The sequence below is a fragment of the Protobothrops mucrosquamatus genome, unplaced genomic scaffold, assembly GCF_001527695.2.
Source record: "Protobothrops mucrosquamatus isolate PMUCROS unplaced genomic scaffold, P.Mucros_1.0 scaffold_300, whole genome shotgun sequence".
In the NCBI taxonomy this organism is placed as follows: domain Eukaryota; kingdom Metazoa; phylum Chordata; class Lepidosauria; order Squamata; family Viperidae; genus Protobothrops; species Protobothrops mucrosquamatus.
Genome location: NW_015386376.1, coordinates 74,082 through 92,434, shown reverse-complemented (window position 1 = coordinate 92,434; position 18,353 = coordinate 74,082). Strand labels below are relative to the sequence as shown.

Sequence of the window (18,353 nt, the reverse complement as noted above, 5' to 3'; positions counted from 1 at the left end):
AAAGATGCACTACTGTATGTGCTAAAGAAAGAAACAGACAGTTTAGTCCAAAGTTACCCAGTGAACATCAGGACTAAACAGAGAGGTAAATCTACATTGGTGCCCTTCAGACCTGTTAGATCAGAATTTCCATAATCCCCACCAGCTTGACTGTAGTCCAACACACTTAGAAGACAACTGTTTTCATTGCCTAGACTAATAAAAGGTTACGCAGTTAAGATTCCTCAGAAGGACCAAACATGGACTTGAACATACGCCTTTTTCCAAATTTTACAAGCAGTCCAAAGCCAAAAATCTACATAATTTCGAATCTGTGCAACTTAAATTGAACATAAATTCCCAGCAGAAAACCTAATACTAAATTCTGGGTTAAAACGAACCCTAATTTTATGGCATGAAAGAGGAATTATTCTAATCCATATATCTGGCACTCTTTATCTATGGCCTCATTTTCTGGTTTATTGATGTATCCAGAGTTTAAAATATGTGCTAGAATTTAGTGTCTATAATACATACAGCTTTGCATATTTAGTTTTTGCCACATTTTTTGGAATACTACAGAAATTATAATGTGGATGTGGGTTTTTTTTTCACAGTCTCATTATCTGTGATTTCATTATCTCAGGTTGCTCAGCTGGAAGAGAATTCCTGCAAATAACAAGAGGAATTTGTATACAGTGTGCAAGAGGACGAATCTTGATTATATTTTTGCTGAAAACTATGCTAGGTAATTTAATATTATAAAAGAAACCATCTGGATTGGAACTAAGTCTGCCTTGTTTTCAACTGTATCCAAGAATATGGTTTTAAAACGAGTATTTATTGATTTATTTATTTAATGTATTTCTTTATTAGATTTAGAGGCTGCCCAGTTCCAAAATGACTCTTAGTCACGCTAAATATAAATGACACTAAAAATAAAAGAATTAAAGAAAAATAATAAAAAGAAAATCAGAAACACCAGACAGCTACACTCCCTCTAATAAGAAACATCGCCAAGAAACTCAACAAATATCTTTCCCCAAGGCCCAGGAGAACAGCAGGTTTTTAAAGACTTCTGGAGCATCATGAGGATGGGAGCTATATAGATCTCTGGAAGAATATTAGGAAGCCTCATGTACAACTCTACAACAGTCCAACTGTGGGGCCACTAGAATATCAGTGACTGGATGGACTCCTGATCCACAAACTAGAAATGTAATCTGTGGTTATCTCCAAGCAGAGCTGACAAAGGTTTCTTAAACTCTGAAGGACCAAGTCAACTCAATCAGTGCCTCCAGAATTTCCACAGTTCTTTGCCATTGGCTGTATTGTTTGAGGCACCAAGTTCCTTCCCTCTACTGTTATACCTCCTTCTTAGCTCTATGGACCATGAAATCTCCCCTTCTGGGGCTTCTCCTGTTCTTATCATCTTACTGCACAATATGCAGAAGCTTCTGAACATGGACGGTTTTTCTTTTTGTTTTTAACAAAGCCACTGTGGCTAATTGTTTTTGGCTTAGTTGCTTTTGTTTAATTCTTATGGTCCATTAATTAATTCACGATGAATATAAGTAGCATACAGTCTAAAACTTTTTCTTACAAAATCAACATTCAGAGGTTAAGTTGCATTTCGCACACAATTCTGATGTTACCACTCTGTTGTCCAATATATTTTCTTCTGATTAGAACTTCATGTAATGATAATAAAAAAAAAAAGTCAGGCACCAAGAACTCCATGGTTTTGCTGACCTGAACAGAAATAACAGTATGTTTTTGCCCCACAAATTAAATCAATGTATCTTGTGTGACAACTTTCAGCTGTTGGCTAGCTGCACACTGTTTTTTTCCCCCCCACTTCTATCTGAAAATGTCCTTGATATTGTCTGGAAGAAAACATTTTCCTCTGGAGATAAGCGGTTAGAACAGTTTGCGACCTTAGAGCATCTAAAATTATGTTGTGTGATGATTTGGAGAAAAGTTGTCTGAAGCACAAGAAATAGGATGGTGTTCAGTGGCACACAGGTTGGCACACAAGCCAGAGCACCGCTTCAGGGTTCATTATTCAATGACTTATCACCTGCTGAGACTTAACAAAGTGGGTGAAATGCTCCATTAAGGAGTCCTGTTTCAAGTGATGTGGAGGGCTTGCCTGATGTTACAATTGCCAAGTGATGAAAATACACTTCAGCATCCTCCAAGCTTTATGAAAAACAACAGCCCTCAAATAATAATTTGTCTGTGGATAGGGAAGAAGCAAGGGAAGGATATCACAGGCTTTTAGCTCTTTCAATTATAGATAGAAGGGTTTGGATTCTGTTCATGATTTTATGAAATGTTATTGATTTTTATTGTTCCCAGATAACTGGGAACTCTCAGTTATCGTTTACAACCAGCCAAATTAAAAATATAGTGCCAATATAGCACTGACCTAAAAGGAAATTCAAATCATATATATTTAGGATCCAATCTGGGTCGGTCACTGGGACCAGAGGTTTAATCTTCTGAGCTTCTGGACTCAGAGTGTATGCTAGAGAGAAGTCCCCTAAGATGGGCCCCAGCATGAGTCCCAAAGCTCTGATCCCAGTGACCGATCCAGATTGGGTCCTGCAACATTATCCTGGGACACGTATATTCGCCTTCATTCATATTAAATCTATATAAATAAAAATGTAAATGTTCGTTTGTTCAAAATCTTAAATCTCCGAAAGTTCTTCACCGATTGCTTTGAAATTTTGACACAACGTTGCATTCGAATACACGCGTTTTTATATACCTATATTATATAGATGTCACACCTGTGACAGGTAAAAACATGCTTTTTTTGAAAAACAGCGCCATCTGTTGGACGTAAAAGCAACACACGCTTTTACCAGACTGAGCCACAGCAACGCGTGGCCGGGTACAGCTAGTTAATTATATAATGAAACATCTAATATTCTTTGAATAAGCGGTGACAAACAGATGCAATGACTGTGTGGTTTGGGTGGCACTTTTTTCTTTTACATTAATAGTAAATAAATAACATGCACTTCCTTTGTTCTAACTGACATTTAAATCAGTAAGAGCTTGTTAAAAATGAATAAGGCTCCCTATAAATCTAGCGATGCAATTATACACGAGCCACTGACTTTCTCACCTGTTCCAACAGACTTGGGTGGCAATAGGAACATCACAGCATTTTCCCATCAATAAGAGTAATAATGAACCTAGAGTAATACATTCTTCTGCATCCTATTTAAATAATTTTAAACAGTAGCTCCTGATTCGTCCAAGCAAATTGTGACCAGAAATCATACTCCAGTCTTTAAAACTTCAGTATTATTTGCCCATGCTTCAAGGAACAATTTATTTGTCTAACCCAAAGAACTTAAGGTCTTCTAAGTCCACAAAGGTGTAGCTCAATTTCAGGGGAAGATTTCCAGGAGGACAGAAAGCTGTGCTGTAAAAAAGTGACTAATCTTCAAAAGCATTAAGAGCTCCAGAGAAAAAAAGCTACTTAAGCCAGCTAGGTAAAGTGGAAGAATTGCATTCAGATCACTCAGACTCCAAATGTGGAGAGCCATTTTATATGCAGTGACGGATTGTACAAATGGCTATGAGAAATTTGGATTGAATAACCAGGTTTCCAAAGTCTTTAATGAGACACACCTGGGCCCCACATACTAACAGACTGCTGATCCTGCTTTCAAAATATTTTAGCATTGGAGGGATGTGTAATTTCCACCCTTGTCACAAAAGATGCCAAGAGTGGCCAATAAATTCCGCTAAATGCTCCCCAGAAGAGATCATCGTTGGATTTTTCCAGAACCAGAGGAGTGTAAAATAATTCATAGATCTCCGAAGAAGATCTTTGCTCTTATAATGTTCTGGTTAATTTGCTTGCAGTTCACAAAGCTCTTTATAGAAGCCATACATACTTTTCATGTTGTGACAGTTTACAGTTATACACACACACACACACACACAAGAACATCATGTAGTAACATAAGCACATGTCATTTAACCTTACACTGGCTGGGTCTGCATATTGCACCACATTACAAAATGATTTGTTAGGGTTTGGCTTACCACAATAAGCAAACTCAAGTACTATGGTTTGGAAAACATAGTTTATGGCTTAGCCTGTTATGTTTTTCAGGCAAATGAGGCTTTCCTAGCTTAAGCACTATCAGTGAACCCAAACAACTATACTAATAAATCTATTGTGTTGGCTATTATGATCTCTCCAAAATCTTTTGCATACACACCAAAAACTGTTATACAAGAGTTCAGATCCAGGAATTGGGACTTTGTGACTCTTCAAATGCTGTTGGACTACAAGTCCCATAATGGCCGGAATGTGGCGAACTCACACTGTTTCTAGTACCTGACTTAATGGAAATAGCAGTCACTGAATTGTGCAACTCAAAGGAATGCAATCTTTTGTCTTATTTTTTTGTATATATTTACCGAGAGAGACTCACTACTTGTAGTCCGCTCATCCTCTGAATGAAGCCTTCCGGATTCTGTTCCTGGTAACTCAGTTCCTGAATTAATCAGGAGGTAATTGTGCCCAAGAAAACAGTCATCGTTTTGGGGATGAAGCAGGCTATCGTTGAAAGGATTAGGATGGCAACACCATTCATCAACCAAATCACTCCAGTTCTCAAAAGGAAGTGAAAGAACGCGGAGAAATGTCCTAAGCAAGAAGAGAATGAGTTGATTATCATAACAGAGACAACAAGAATCAAGGCTGTACAAACTGCAGGATAATTGTATGAATAAAGAAAAGGGACCAGATTTTCTACTGTTTCTGATGCTGAGAACCCTATATAAAAATGGAGATTAAGGGACAAATTATAACTTTGCAGGGGAGAACCTATGTTTGTGTATCTTAGCATAATGGTACCTGGAGCACATGGGAAAAATTGGTCTAGGCCAGGGGTAGGCAACCTTGGCTCTTTTATGACTCGTGGACTTCAACTCCCAGAATTCCTGAGCCAGCCATGCTGAGGGGAAAGGGAGAGGTATCCAAGCTGAGCCATGCTGGCTCAGGAATTCTGGGAGTTGAAGTCCACGACTCATAAAAGAGCCAAGGGCTATTAATGGAATTGAATGGTGTGATTCAGTGACAGAACAGAAAGCAGCTTCCGACTGAATGTACTTCACAAAAAACAATCTGCCCTTAGATGGGCTGGATCAGGGGAGCAGACAGAGTTCAAAGTCTCCTGATTTGCAGAAATTTAAAACAGATTCTTAAAGTAGCAAGTACTAGGTAGCCTTGCTTTTTTTTTTCTTTTGAAGATGCCAACTAAAATATTCATGCAGATAGGTATATATGCATTCATTCACTGTATTGAATGAATACAGTGTGACTGTGGCTAGTTGAGGCAAGGGGGAAACTGGTCTTCACTAATAATCCCGCTGAATCAATCCATTTTCCTCTATTATTCAGACATTAAGCAATATTACATACACCATCATATTACATACTCCACCAGTGCCAGTTTTTAACTATCAGCTAATATTATACAGACTTAAATCACTCTGACTCAAAAAATAGGCAGAGTAGGGCCATGCCCATCCTCTTGTATCCCAAAAGTGGGATTTTCAAAAGGCAATTGGACTTTCTTTGTTTTTTTTTGAAGACGTTTCACTTCTCATCTACGTTAAGATTGAACAGCCCTCTCTCAAAAAGATTGTGAGGGATACGACACCAGCTATCTCCTGTTTGCAATACAGTCCTTTCAGCAGTTCCAAGAAGGTTCCACACCCATCTGCACTACTCAGGTGACCCTGAGGGCAGGTAAACCTCCAAGTGGCCTCAGTGACTCTCAGAAAGAGTGCTAACAACCAGATGACTGCAAGGAATATAAATCCTTCCATTCCCCACCATTCAGTCAGAACTGAAGAAGCTTCTTGAATGAGAAGTGAAAACGTCTTCAAGGAAAAGCAAAGAAAGTCCAGTTGCCTTTTGAAAAAGCACCTTTGGTTAAACCATGACTTGGATGACTGAGAATCTCCATAGACATCCTCTTGTATCACTTCCAACAATGCTATGATAGATGATAAATGTTGTTTCCCTCTTCCCATACGTCTTTGCCTCATGGATGAACTCTAAAAAGCAGAGCTGATCAGTTCAGAAGCAAAGCAATGAAAGGATGTCTACATCCATATAAAAGCTTCAATTGTACCCTAAAGAGAATTATTAAAGGGAGCCACACTGATGATTTAGTCTTACAGAAGAAATATGGACAACATGCCAGGGCTACTTCTGTTAAAGCGGGGGAGAGGGGGGAAATGGGACAAATAGTCTGAAACCAGATTATCACCGTGAAAATGCACAGATAGCAACTGATTTATCTGCCTTTGATCCACATAGGTGAGTGAAAGGGGTTTATTGTTTCTACTATAAATATGTCTTCTATCTCTTACACTTTAGTGCTTGCTGGAATTTTGCGTTAGCAGCTTTCCCGGTTCTTGCAATCAACATACTTAAACAGCTGTACATTTGAATCGCTGTCTGTGAGTCTTATGATGGTTTAAGATTTAATTTCAGACAGCCAAACAGGGTAGCTTGGACACAGAATTACTTGCAGTACCATCTCAGATTTCACACTTAGTTGACAAGAATGCATTTCATTGATAGTTGTTTGGCAGAAGTCCATACACAAGAACATCTGGGGCAAACTGCTCCCTTTATAGCCAACTGGCATCTTCTCCGTCATGCCATATGTAAACCCAACCAAGATAACATACATCTCTCTTTCACAATTAAGGTAGCTCAACTAATTCCAGTGACTTTTGCTTAATTGATACTCAGTTCTACATATTTTTATTTTGCCCAAGCAAACAAATCGGTTTCTACAACAGAAAAACAAAGAATAGCATATCATTTAGGGTTGTGTTAAAGCAATACATTTTGATAGCAAACAATGCTAGGGTCCCCCCCCCCCAACACTGGCTCAAAACTTGATACACCATATGTAATGCAAAAAAATGTAGTTTAAATAGACAGCCCTTGCCATTTATTTTTCAGTGTTCCTATAAAGCAAATGTGCAATGATATTTGGGATTAAGGAAGGGTCGAGGCCAAAAGAGTGAGCTGAGGAAAATTAATTTAAAGGGCATGCCACCCAGTTCCAATCTTGTGAATGGCGAGGGCAGTACCATGAAAAGTATTATGCCTATATCTCATGCAGAAAAACAATCTGTGAAAAGAATAAACATGGCTCAATAGTCAGGTGACACAACCTCTCCAGTTCTCAACAGTCATGGTTTTGTAACCTATACAGTAGAAAAACAGGCAGTCTCTGATTCACTAGTATAATGTAGCAAAGACTCTGCAGATTCAGTTGGGGGGGGGGAATCTTCTTGGCTTGCCCCATGGAAAAAAAGACTAAAAGGAGAGAAAAAAAAGTCCCTCTTTGGGATGAAAAGCCAAATCTCCTACAGAAACATACAGTGAACCACACAAGCCTGCTAACTGAATATCTTACCATGTTTGGTACACCCCAATAAAATATTTTTTCAATTAATTATGAACAACATTCGCATTTTAACGTGGCTACCATTTTTCCCAGCCACTGGTTTTAAACAAAATCCAGCTTAAAAATGAGCCGTGTTTTTCATGTTGCTGGAAATCTTCATCTCCTGCTTTTCAGCTGAAAAGGTCTCAAGACAGAGCGTTGCAAGGCATCTAAAAATATTGATGGTGTTAATAAAAGTAAAAAGAGCAGGGGAAACAAAAACGCCATTCATAGTGTACAAGAACTATTGTACGCAGGCAACGGAGATTTTGAACCTTTCAAAAGGACACCAAATTCCTTATCTTTCTCACCCAGACTTCACTTCCAGATTATCTGAGTTCAAAGATCACCAGCTGCTACGGTACATTTCTTCTAGTATGGCTGATTTGCAAATACATTCATCAATAGGAAAATCTCACAGAGTACAGTACTTACCTATTATTAATTACACTCTCCCCGCAACATTGGCAGAAAAAAGTACAACTCTTTTTGGATTTTAGGCCATTTCCAACAGCTGGTGTCAATTCTGAAAGATATTGAAGAACTTAACTAACAACAGTAAAACTACCTATTCACATTCATGCCAAGAATTTAGTGTAGCACTGGATTCAGAACAACAATATTTTTTATACCATATATTTTATTCGTCATATCATCTCAGTAATGAGGAAACATTCCTGAAAGGGAGTCTTGTATTATCACACCATATTCCACACAATGAGTTTTAACTCAACAGCTTGAAGATCACATAGCAAGATGATAGTTGAAATAAGATTCGAACCAAAGACTTTCTGGGGCAATTTTCCCAGCCTTCGTGATGACTGGCCTTCTCATCTTAAAATTGTGCTAACTGGAGAATTCTGCAGATGAAGTCCACATGTTGGGAAAGGTTGCTTCAAAAGATAAGCCTTCAGTGACCTGATGACTGCTAGTCAGGGATCTTTCTAATTCTCAAGGATCAAAGGGGCAAATATCAGGTTTCATGCCCAATGTGGCAATGAATCTTGACTTTCACAACTCTCAGGAGTTTTTTATTACAGAAGTTCATGGACATGACACAAGTACATTAATTGTTCTAGTGGAGGCCAAAAAAGAAGGTATCTGTCTCCTGCAGTACATAAAAAACAAGCACATATGTAGGTTTCAATATAAGGCCTTTTGAAATCAATGGAGATTAGGCCATTTTCTTCACAACCTTGAGATTGGGAGCCTTAATGTTGACATTATGATTCTGCCCAACCTGGGAACTGGTTGTTCCTCACCGGCTTCACTTCATGACTTCAACTCCTACTTCAGATTACAGTATCTTCATTACATGTGGCTGGTCTTTGTAAATATGCCTTAAATCAGGGGTAGGCAACCTTGGCTCTTTTATGACTCGTGGACTTCAACTCCCAGAATTCCTGAGCCAACATGGCTGGCTCAGGAATTCTGGGAGTTGAAGTCCACGAGTCATAAAAGAGCCAAGGTTGCCTACCCCTGCCTTATATAAAGTTGGAATTGGATGTTTTTGAAGAGTAAAATCATTATAAAAATTTATGAACATTATTAATTTAAAAATTAAAGGCTTCATTAATATTAACTTTATAAAAATATATTCTGTGAATATATGATTAAATAATTTGTTGCTCCCGAAAGGTGCTTTAAAGTCTTTAAAGAAATAAACTGCTATCTCAAAGATCTGCTAAAATAAGCACAAATCCAGTCAAGCAATGCAACATCCAATCTATGAATAACACGATACTGGAAAGTCTCCTCTTTACAGGCAATATTTCCTGTGAATTATGGGGTGATTATATACATCTACTGATAAATAACCTGCACAGAATCAAAAGGTTTAGCTCTCAGTAAGCGTAGGTGGAGCTAAGATTCCTAAAGAGAAAAATAAAGTGCAGAACATGTAGCATTAGCAGCAGAATAAAAAAATATCACTTTCTGATACAAGCGAACAGAACAATTTCTTAAATCTCAACATCTCAGCCAGGAAAACTGTTTCAATAGTCTTAATATTTTGCATATTAAAATACGTTGATATGTTTTCCTATGAAGCATGACAATTCATATTTATTTTCATGAGGTACAGAACAAGGGATAAAGCCAATAAAATCCAAGTCAGATCAATGAAACTTTGGAAATAAATGAGAAAAAAGAAGTAGCCTAAACTGTGATCATCTTATCCAGGGGTAGTCAACCTTGGCTCTTTTATGACTCGTGGACTTCAACTCCCAGAATTCCTGAGCCAGCTCAGGAATTCTGGGAATTGAAGTCCACGAGTCATAAAAGAGCCAAGGTTGACTACCCCTGATTTCTTATCTATAATGTCACCACTAAACATTAGGGTTTTTTTTCCTAGTCCAATGTTTTATAGGTAAATGCAGCTTTCCTTGAATATTTTTAACCCATCTAATTTTGATAAGTTTATTTTACAAGTGAACTTTCAAGCAGAGATCATCAGCAGAAAAGAAATAAAATGAAAAAAATGAAAATTCACTCTTACTTGTACTGAAATCTGCTTGAACAAGCAGCCTCATATGTAAGCCTTCCCCAGGCAGATATTGCAGTCCTCGACAGGAAGAAGGCACAATCCTGACCTCTGGCGGAAGCCCGAAAGCTCTGCAAGCTTTATCACTTTTTAGCTCTATTAAAGAAGGCATCAGAGTAATATCCATAGGCCAGCTTTCTGGATTTAATTCACTACAGGGATTTAAGCAAGAACAATGATATCCCATTAGCAAATAGTTGAAATAAAAATCCACATGGCTGGGAAAGTCTCAAAAGGAGATATTTGAAATTATTTAAGGCATTTCTGTACCTCACTTCATAAAATGGATCCAGTGCACACAAATAAACATACAGAATAATTAAATCCAGCATTTTGCAGGAATGGAAAGCAAGCTGATAAAGAAGTCTCCTGTATCCTTGATTAGGCCTGAGAGATGTACAAAAGATTTGTGGAAGATGTCATCCCAGGTTGCACTAGGATGGGGAACTGCCAAGATGAGGAACTGCCCATGATTGTTTGTGGAGATTCTCAGTCATCCAGGTCACAGTTGTTTCAAAGGTGCTTTTTTGTCTTCAAAAAGCAACTGGATGGTTTTTTCCTTGAAAACAACCAAACGTTTTGTTTCTCATCCAAGAAACTTCATCAGTTGTGATGGTGGGGGTGGTGGAAATGGAAGGATAGGTACTGACAACTGAGACTGGATGGTGAGGGGATGGAAGGATGGGTTCTGACAGGATGGTAGGGGTGGAGTGTGTGGAAGGATTGTACTTCTTTGCAGTCATCTGGTCGTTAGCACTTTCTCTGAGACCTTTTGAAGCCACTTGAGGGTTTACCTGTGTCCTCAGGGTCATCTGAATCAAAGTGCAATTGTTTGTGGAATCTTCTTGAAACTGCTGAAAGAGCTGCACTGTAGACAGGAGATAGATGGTATCTTATTCCTCCCCCTGTTGAGAGAGGGCTGCTCAATTCTAACATAGAGGAGGGGGTTGGACTAGATGACCTCCAAGGTCCCTTCCAACTTTATTATTATTATTATTATAGATGGATTCTTTTACCCTTCTTTGAAACCAGTGGTACTCTCTAGTCTATAGCAGGGGTCCTCAACCCCCGGTCCATGGGGGTACCAGGCCGCAGCATGCCAGCAACCGGGCCGCACAAACAAGCAAAGCCCCATCCATGGGATGCAGGCAGCACACAAAACCACACACCCTCCGGTCCATGGAAAAACCTCTCTCCACGTAACCAGTTCCTGGTGCCCAAAAGGTTGGGGACCTCTGTCTGTAAGATTATGTTAGAATTGTTAGAACTGACTATCAGAACTGATGAAGCTTCTTGGATGAGAAGCAAAATATTTTCTTTTTCTTCCTCAAAGAAAAAAACAGTCCAGTTGGCTTTTGAAGGAAAAAAAATGCATGTAATTGTGAATTTGGGGATGGGGGGGGGGGAAGCAGAAGAGTGTCATCTTGAAAACACCTACTGTTGTCTATGGGGTGTTCCACGCGTGCCCCAGAGCTGTAGCGTAGCACTGATTTTGCCGTTCTGCTGAAAGCTGCAAGATCATTCAGATGCTGTTGCTTTGGAAATAGCAACATCCTAAATCTAACAGAGGAACATTTTAATTCCCTGTGTCATGCTGTATGAGATTTCAAGGCAGCAGTCCTTGTAAAAAGAAGTCACAGAAACTGATTTCAGCACAAAATAAAATAGTCAGTGTAGAATTCAATAAAGGAGAGAACACTCTCTCATCTAACTGATCTAGTCTTCTGGAAACATTACTTATGGTAATTAGGTGTCTGTGACAGGAATGACATGGTGTCAGCAGTGGTCATTTGATATAATTCAGTATCTTGCCTCTCTTTTCATATATATCACCCTCAAATAAAAAATTCAAGATCAAAACCAAATTTTCAGTTCACAGCAGGTGATGTTTGGAGAAACACATTACACACAGATAAATCCTTACATTAATATACACATGCATTTCAAAAAGCAAAATTGACCCCCAAAGTATTAAGAAAAACATGTATCACATATTTACACAGCAAAAATATATGAAGTGGGATGCGCTTGCATACAATGCTTGAGATGCAAGGGTAAAAACATTCATGGTGAATTTCCCTTGCAAGTGTGCCCCCAAAACCTTCAATTCCAAAATCACATTATCACCCAAGCTGGGCATTTTTTCCATTCAATGTATAGACAATTGTACAGACACGATGGCTTGGCACATAGGTTCATGAAAATAATGGACCAGATGTTGGTACTCTAGTGCTGGACAACCTCCCAGATTATTTTTAATACCTTCTATGGGAAGGTAGGTATTATGGAAATGGGAGGAACAGGAGGGACAGCAAATAACAAGAAAAGTGTCCCAGAGTCTCTGAGGACATTGTAATAGCCATCAGCATAGTATCAGCCAGTGAATGGATCAACCCAGTTAAGCAGTGTACTATTAGCTACTTTTAATCCAACATACTCCAACATGGACGATCACTTGACTATGAGCCAGCAGTGTGCAGCAGCAACCAAAAAAGCTAATACAATCCTGGGTTGTATAAACAGAGGCATAGAATCAAGATCATGCAAAGTATTATTACTGCTTTATAAAACCCTAGTAAGACCAGACCTGGAATACTGCAGCCAATTTTGGTCACCATATCACAAAAAAGATGTTGAGAGTTTGGAAAAAAATCATAGAAGAGCAACTAAGATGATCAAAGGCCTGGAGACTAAAACATACGAAGAACGGCTATGAGACTTGGGTTTGGCTAATCTAAAGAAAAGAAGAAATAGGGGAGACATGATAGCAGTGTTCCAGTATCTGAGGGGCTGCCACAAGGCAGAGGGGGCCAGGTTGTTCACCAAAGGACCAAATGGAAGGATGAGAAACAATGGTTGGAAATTGATCAAAGAGAGAAGCAACCTGGAATTAAGGAGAAACTTCCTGATAGTGAGGATAATCAACCAGTGGAACAGCTTACCACAGAAATTGTGGGCGCTCCATCACTGGAGATTTTTAAGAAGTGACTAGACATTCATCTGTCTGAGATGGTGTAGGTTCTCCTGCTTGAGCAGGGGGCTGGACTAGAAGATCTCCAAGGTCCCTTCCAGCTCTATTCTATTCTAAATACTAATTTCAATTAAGATCCACCACTATCTTGATTGGACTGCAGGGCACCTCTAGGCTGCCAGAACAAACTCTAGAATAGCCAGTTGAATATATTGTAGCACAACTAGAATTCACCTCACCAGATGTCATTTTTGAAGAAAGATTTTGGCAATCATCTTGAAAATAGAAAAAAGATCCACTTATAAAAAGATACAGCAAGGCAACCTAGAAAGAAAACGTTTCTACTGGGAAACACTGTTTACCTGTGTCTCTTTTTATTGAAAACCCTTTGAAATCTTAGTCTCCTACCCTTATTGGCAGAATGTGGGATTCCTTAGATAATCATGTGAGAGAATTTTAAAAGCATCTGTGTCTGCTCAGAAGAAAGGCTTGTTCATAGGAAAACATATAATTTATGCATTCCTATCTAATTTTAAAAGCCCCCTTCAAGCAAATAATTGAGGCTTCTGGCAAGGAAGTTTTGTATCTCCCACAGCAGTCTATTAGATTAGGGAAGGGGGCGGGTGGGCCCAATACAGATGTGAAATAAGAGGTAGTCCCAACCAATATGATATGCAAATTTCAGATGACATATGTCAAAACAAAACAAACCACTAAAAGCTATAGCATTGGAAGAAGGTGACATAATTACAGTATGTAGAACTGAGATCTTTTTCTTCTATTTTAGGAAAATGGATTACTTATTTTGTTTCTTGGTATGAGATCTAAAAGAAGGTTTACAAAGAGTTATTCCAGCAAAACAAACCTGGGGGGGGAAATTCTGCTATTCCACCAGCATGACTTCAGAGGAGTCTATAACTATCCAGGCCATTACTCTTCCCTTATAACAGGGGTGTCAAACTACCGGCCAATGGGCCGGTTGCATCATACGGAGCCTGCGCCCACCCCAGCTCCGCCAATGCAAAAAAGGTCACGATATGTCACGACATGTCACGTGACGTGGTGAGTTTGACACCAGTGCCTTATACTATATAAAACATAGGGTTGACTCTATTGGGAACCCACAGGTAATTTAGTATAATATAACTTCCTAGAGGACTATGTTCCTGTAGGGAATTATATAAGATCTCTCCTAACAGTTGCTTCCCAGTAAAATATTTTTCCTGAAATGGATTTCTTCTATTTTGGTAACATATTGCAGAATCTGGGAGGCATATGGTTAAGAACAGTAAGTGGTGCAACGTTTAGAAACAAGAGAAAAATATTTATGATTCAGTTTTAAAGAACCAACTAAGTTTCTCTATACTGAACAAAATAACAAACTTCAGGTTTGGATACAGATCTTAACTGATCAGATCAGAGAGTCTTTTGGAAGATAATCAGCCTCAGCTTTGAAAGTATTTCTTATCATTAAATTTGCTGAGGATAAGAACTCAATTTTCAGAGATTACTGTTTCATCACCATCGTAATTGCAAATAGTGGCTAAATGAGGCAGTTGCTAAATGCAGACTACCTGCCACGTTTCCAGTGAACAGTCTGGTTTTACTTCCTCTAGTTTTGAATGATTTGTTTTTCTTTCATTCTAAGGTATTCTCAGCCATTCTCTCCCATAGCAGAAAGGCGTATGCTATGATTATTTAAATCAGTGCTTTTGAAAGCTAGAAAAGACATAAGGATAAAGACACATAACTTCACTGACACATCCTTCCACCACAACCTCTCAATTCCTCTCTTCTAACTGATGTTTGAAGAACCCCTGGGAACATCAACCCCCCTTTTTTACATCTGCTCCCTCAAGAATCCAGCTGAGAGGATCCGTCGCTTGGGGTCACTATTTATCCAGGCATCATAAAACCTTTCCTTTCAAGTGGTGTGTATCTTTCACACTGAGTTGTCTTGAGGTAATGCAGGTCACAAGGTTCAAAATCCATTCTTGATTTTGCTAACATGCAGTGACTTCCATTCAAATAGTTCAAGAAGTTCAATTCAGTTACAGTACTGCTAGGTAAGCATAAGAGAGCCAGTTCAGTCTAGTGCAGGGGTGTCAAACTGCCGGCCTGCGGGCCAGATGCGTCATGGCAAAACCGCGTCCACCCCATTGCTGGCAATGGAAAAAAAAGTCGTGATACGTCACAATACGTCACGTGACGTTGCAAGTTTGACACCCCTGGTCTAGTGGTTAAAGTGCCAGGCTAGAAACCAGAAGGCTGAGAGTTCTAATCCTGCCTTAGCATAAAAATTAGCTGAGTGACCTTGGGCCAATTACTCTCTCTCTCTCAACCCAATCCACTTCACAGGGCTATTGTTGTGGGGAAAACAGGAGGGCAAAGAATATTATGTATGTTTGCTGCCTTGAGTTTATTATAAAAATAATAAAGGTGGGATAAAAATAATAAACGAAAAAGAGCACCACACAAGCCTAAGTGATTAATATGGTTTAATAGAGGGCAATACTTTCTGCAGTTTGTTGTGAGAACTCAGCTGCTTTATTTAATCTGAAAGAAGCACAGTGGATGTATGCATAAGCTGTTTGTGCTTATCTACACAAAGGCATTTTAAAAGAGGAGGGGGGATGGTAAACTAACAGAAGATATACCTTAAAGCAGTGGTTCTCAACCTATGGGTCGCGACCCCATTTGGGGTAGATCAACCATTTCACGGGGGTCGCCAAGCAAGGCTGTCCGCCATTTTTTTTTGTCCGCCATTTTTTCCCTCTTTTCCGGCGGGTGCCTTACCTCCCTTGGGCTGGGCCAGCTGGTGGTCGGCCTGCTCCGTCTCTGCTGCTTGCCAGCTACGCCTCAGCCGGCGCAGGAGGCGGAACCACGCATGCGCGGCGCTCCCGGGCAGGGAAAGTCCTCGACTTACGACCGGTTGGGTAGTCCTCGACTTACGACCGGTTTAGTCCTCGACTTACGACCGGTTTAGTCCTCGACTTACGACCGGTTTAGTCCTCGACTTACGACCGGTTGGGGTCGCGGCATTAAAAAGGTTGAGAACCACTGCCTTAAAGGAAGTAATGATAGGATGCTTGAATGAACAGTCAACTCAGTTCTGGGCTTCTCAAACTATTTAAAGGAACCACATCTGTAGTTTAGGAAAATCTTTCGAGTCAAAAGATATACTTTTTTTTTCAAATAAGCTTGAATCCAAGACTATTATTTCGTAAATTAAACTTTAAAGAAATAAGTTGCCTGCATCGTGAAGATATTTGGAAAACATTTTCTTTCCTGGCATGATTCGACTTCCAATGTATACTGCATGTCCTCGTCTAGAATGCCTTCATTGTCTGGTAACACAGACATTTACTAAGGTATGATGATAAGGAAAGTGATATTTGTAGAAGTTTTTGCAAAAAGTAATCACCACTGTCCTGAATGGAAAGTGGGAAGCTAGAGACCGGCTCGTAAGAGAACAAGCGTAACATAACCCGGAACGTAACATAACCCGGCAATGCCTGTCTCAAAGTGGGAAATGAAACAGGGTGGGGCGGGGGAGGGGGAATCAAACATAAAGCAAACAAGTAAAGTACCGAATAATCAGCAATCCGCTCTTCATCTTCTCCCTAATCTCCAAGAACAGAGCAGCATCCATCCACCGACTCCAAAAGAGAGCCAAGCCGAGAGAAAGCAACCCGCTGCGAGGTTCAAAAGTGTGCAAAGTAGGCTCCCACGTGGGCCGGAGAAAACCCAGAAAATTGAATCCCGGAAACGTTTTAGCAGAGAGGAGGGCCTCTGTCTCACACAGCGCCCCCTGGGGGAGAAATCGCGGGCTCGGTCCAAAAAGCTCCTAAGCTCTTTTGTCTTTTTAATATCGTTGCAAAGAAGTCCTCGGTCACAACGTGACATCATCTTAAAGGAGATCGCGACTACTTAGATGACGAAAGAGGGTTGCATGTTAACGTTTTTATCTCCGGCCGGAATCGCGCTGTAGTTTAGTCCGCTTGAAATGACTGGTGGATGTCTTTGTTTGCTTTCTGGCGCATCACTCCATAGTAGAATAAGCGGGGAGATGGATTTTTTTTATCTCTCCAGAAGATCTTGTATTCCGATTCTATCTACATTTACTCAGAAGTCAGTCTCGCTACAATTATAGTAGTTTGCAATCCTGTGCTGAATTAATTAGTGCCTTGCATCCAATTGCATTGCAATAAACGTGCAGCCTATTGTAAACTGTAGTTTCCCACGGTTTGGTTAGCTAGATGCTTTACAGGTTGGATTCCATTCAAACAATGCTTATTTTTTTTAATGTGCCTGTTTAGTGCTACTGATATACACCCCATCCACATTCAGAAAAGGGCGGCAGGGCTTTTCGATTGCGAGAAATTGAATGAACCACAATAAATGACCGGTTTCATGATTTGCCTGTCAGCTTCCAGCGAAGAGGCATGTCGACTTAGCTGGAGAATCCAGTACTCTGCAGATCATCCGACACAATCCTAAATCGGCCCGTAACGTGAGCACACACAGTCGTGCAGTGGGGACAAACTACTCCTCCATTTGCTAGGGATGTGGGTCTACACATATGTTGTTCATAGTATGTTTAGGTGTGTGTCATGTATATGTTTCACTTTGAGAGCGGGCAACTAAATTTCATTTTTGATGTGTGCCATTGTGCCCACAGTATAAAAATGACAATAAAGGTATCTGTTTTAATATGCTGTGCACCGCCCTGAGTCCTGCGGGAGAAGGGCGGTATAGAAATTAAATTAATAATAATAATAATAATAATAATAATAATAATAATAATAATAATAATAATAATAATAATAATAATAATAATAATAATAATAATAATAATAATAATAATCTCATCTCATCTCATCTTATCTTAAAGAACTGGGCTAGCCCAAGCATTTCCTCCTGCTTTCATGAAAACAATAAGCCAGGCGGGAAACCAGCTCAGCTTTAGGATACGCAGGGAGGGGAGAGATAGAGAGAATCTCCGAAAAGGTACAAGTCCGCTTCTGCCCCGCTGCCACCAAGACGATTCGAAGCCGCCCCCCCCCCTCACTTCTCGAAGTAGACTTTCCCTTTAAGGGACTAACTACCTGGAATCGCCGCCCGGTGCAGTCGAAGAAACTGCGCTAATTCCGAGCGGCGGCAGGTGGCGTCATAACGTCAGGCGAGGCCAGAGGAAGGGCGAGAGAGGGAGAGGAAGCAAGCAAGCCGCTTGGCATTCTGGGAACTGTCAGTGCTCCGCGGGGGGGCGGTGGTTTGCGGCGCGGCTCTTCCGGCTTTGGGCGCCAAGGTAACCCTTTTCGCTCTCCCTTCTGGCCCTGCGGGCCTTTTC

The 18,353-nt window shown here is 40.0% G+C and overlaps 1 protein-coding gene across 1 annotated transcript in view; it reads right to left on the bottom strand.

Annotated features, from left to right (window-relative positions):
• UBE3D (ubiquitin protein ligase E3D) overlaps positions 1-16,715 on the bottom strand; it is a 90,180-nt gene extending 73,465 nt beyond the window's left edge. Inside the window, exons 1-4 of the mRNA XM_015832083.1 lie at positions 16,594-16,715; positions 9,988-10,184; positions 7,926-8,016; positions 4,432-4,660 (exon numbers count right to left, since the gene is read on the bottom strand). Of these exons, the coding sequence (XP_015687569.1) occupies positions 4,432-4,660; positions 7,926-8,016; positions 9,988-10,184; positions 16,594-16,655 (579 nt within the window). The 5' untranslated portion in view covers positions 16,656-16,715. The remainder of the gene's footprint in view (positions 1-4,431; positions 4,661-7,925; positions 8,017-9,987; positions 10,185-16,593) is intronic.
• Positions 16,716-18,353: the final 1,638 nt, after the last annotated feature.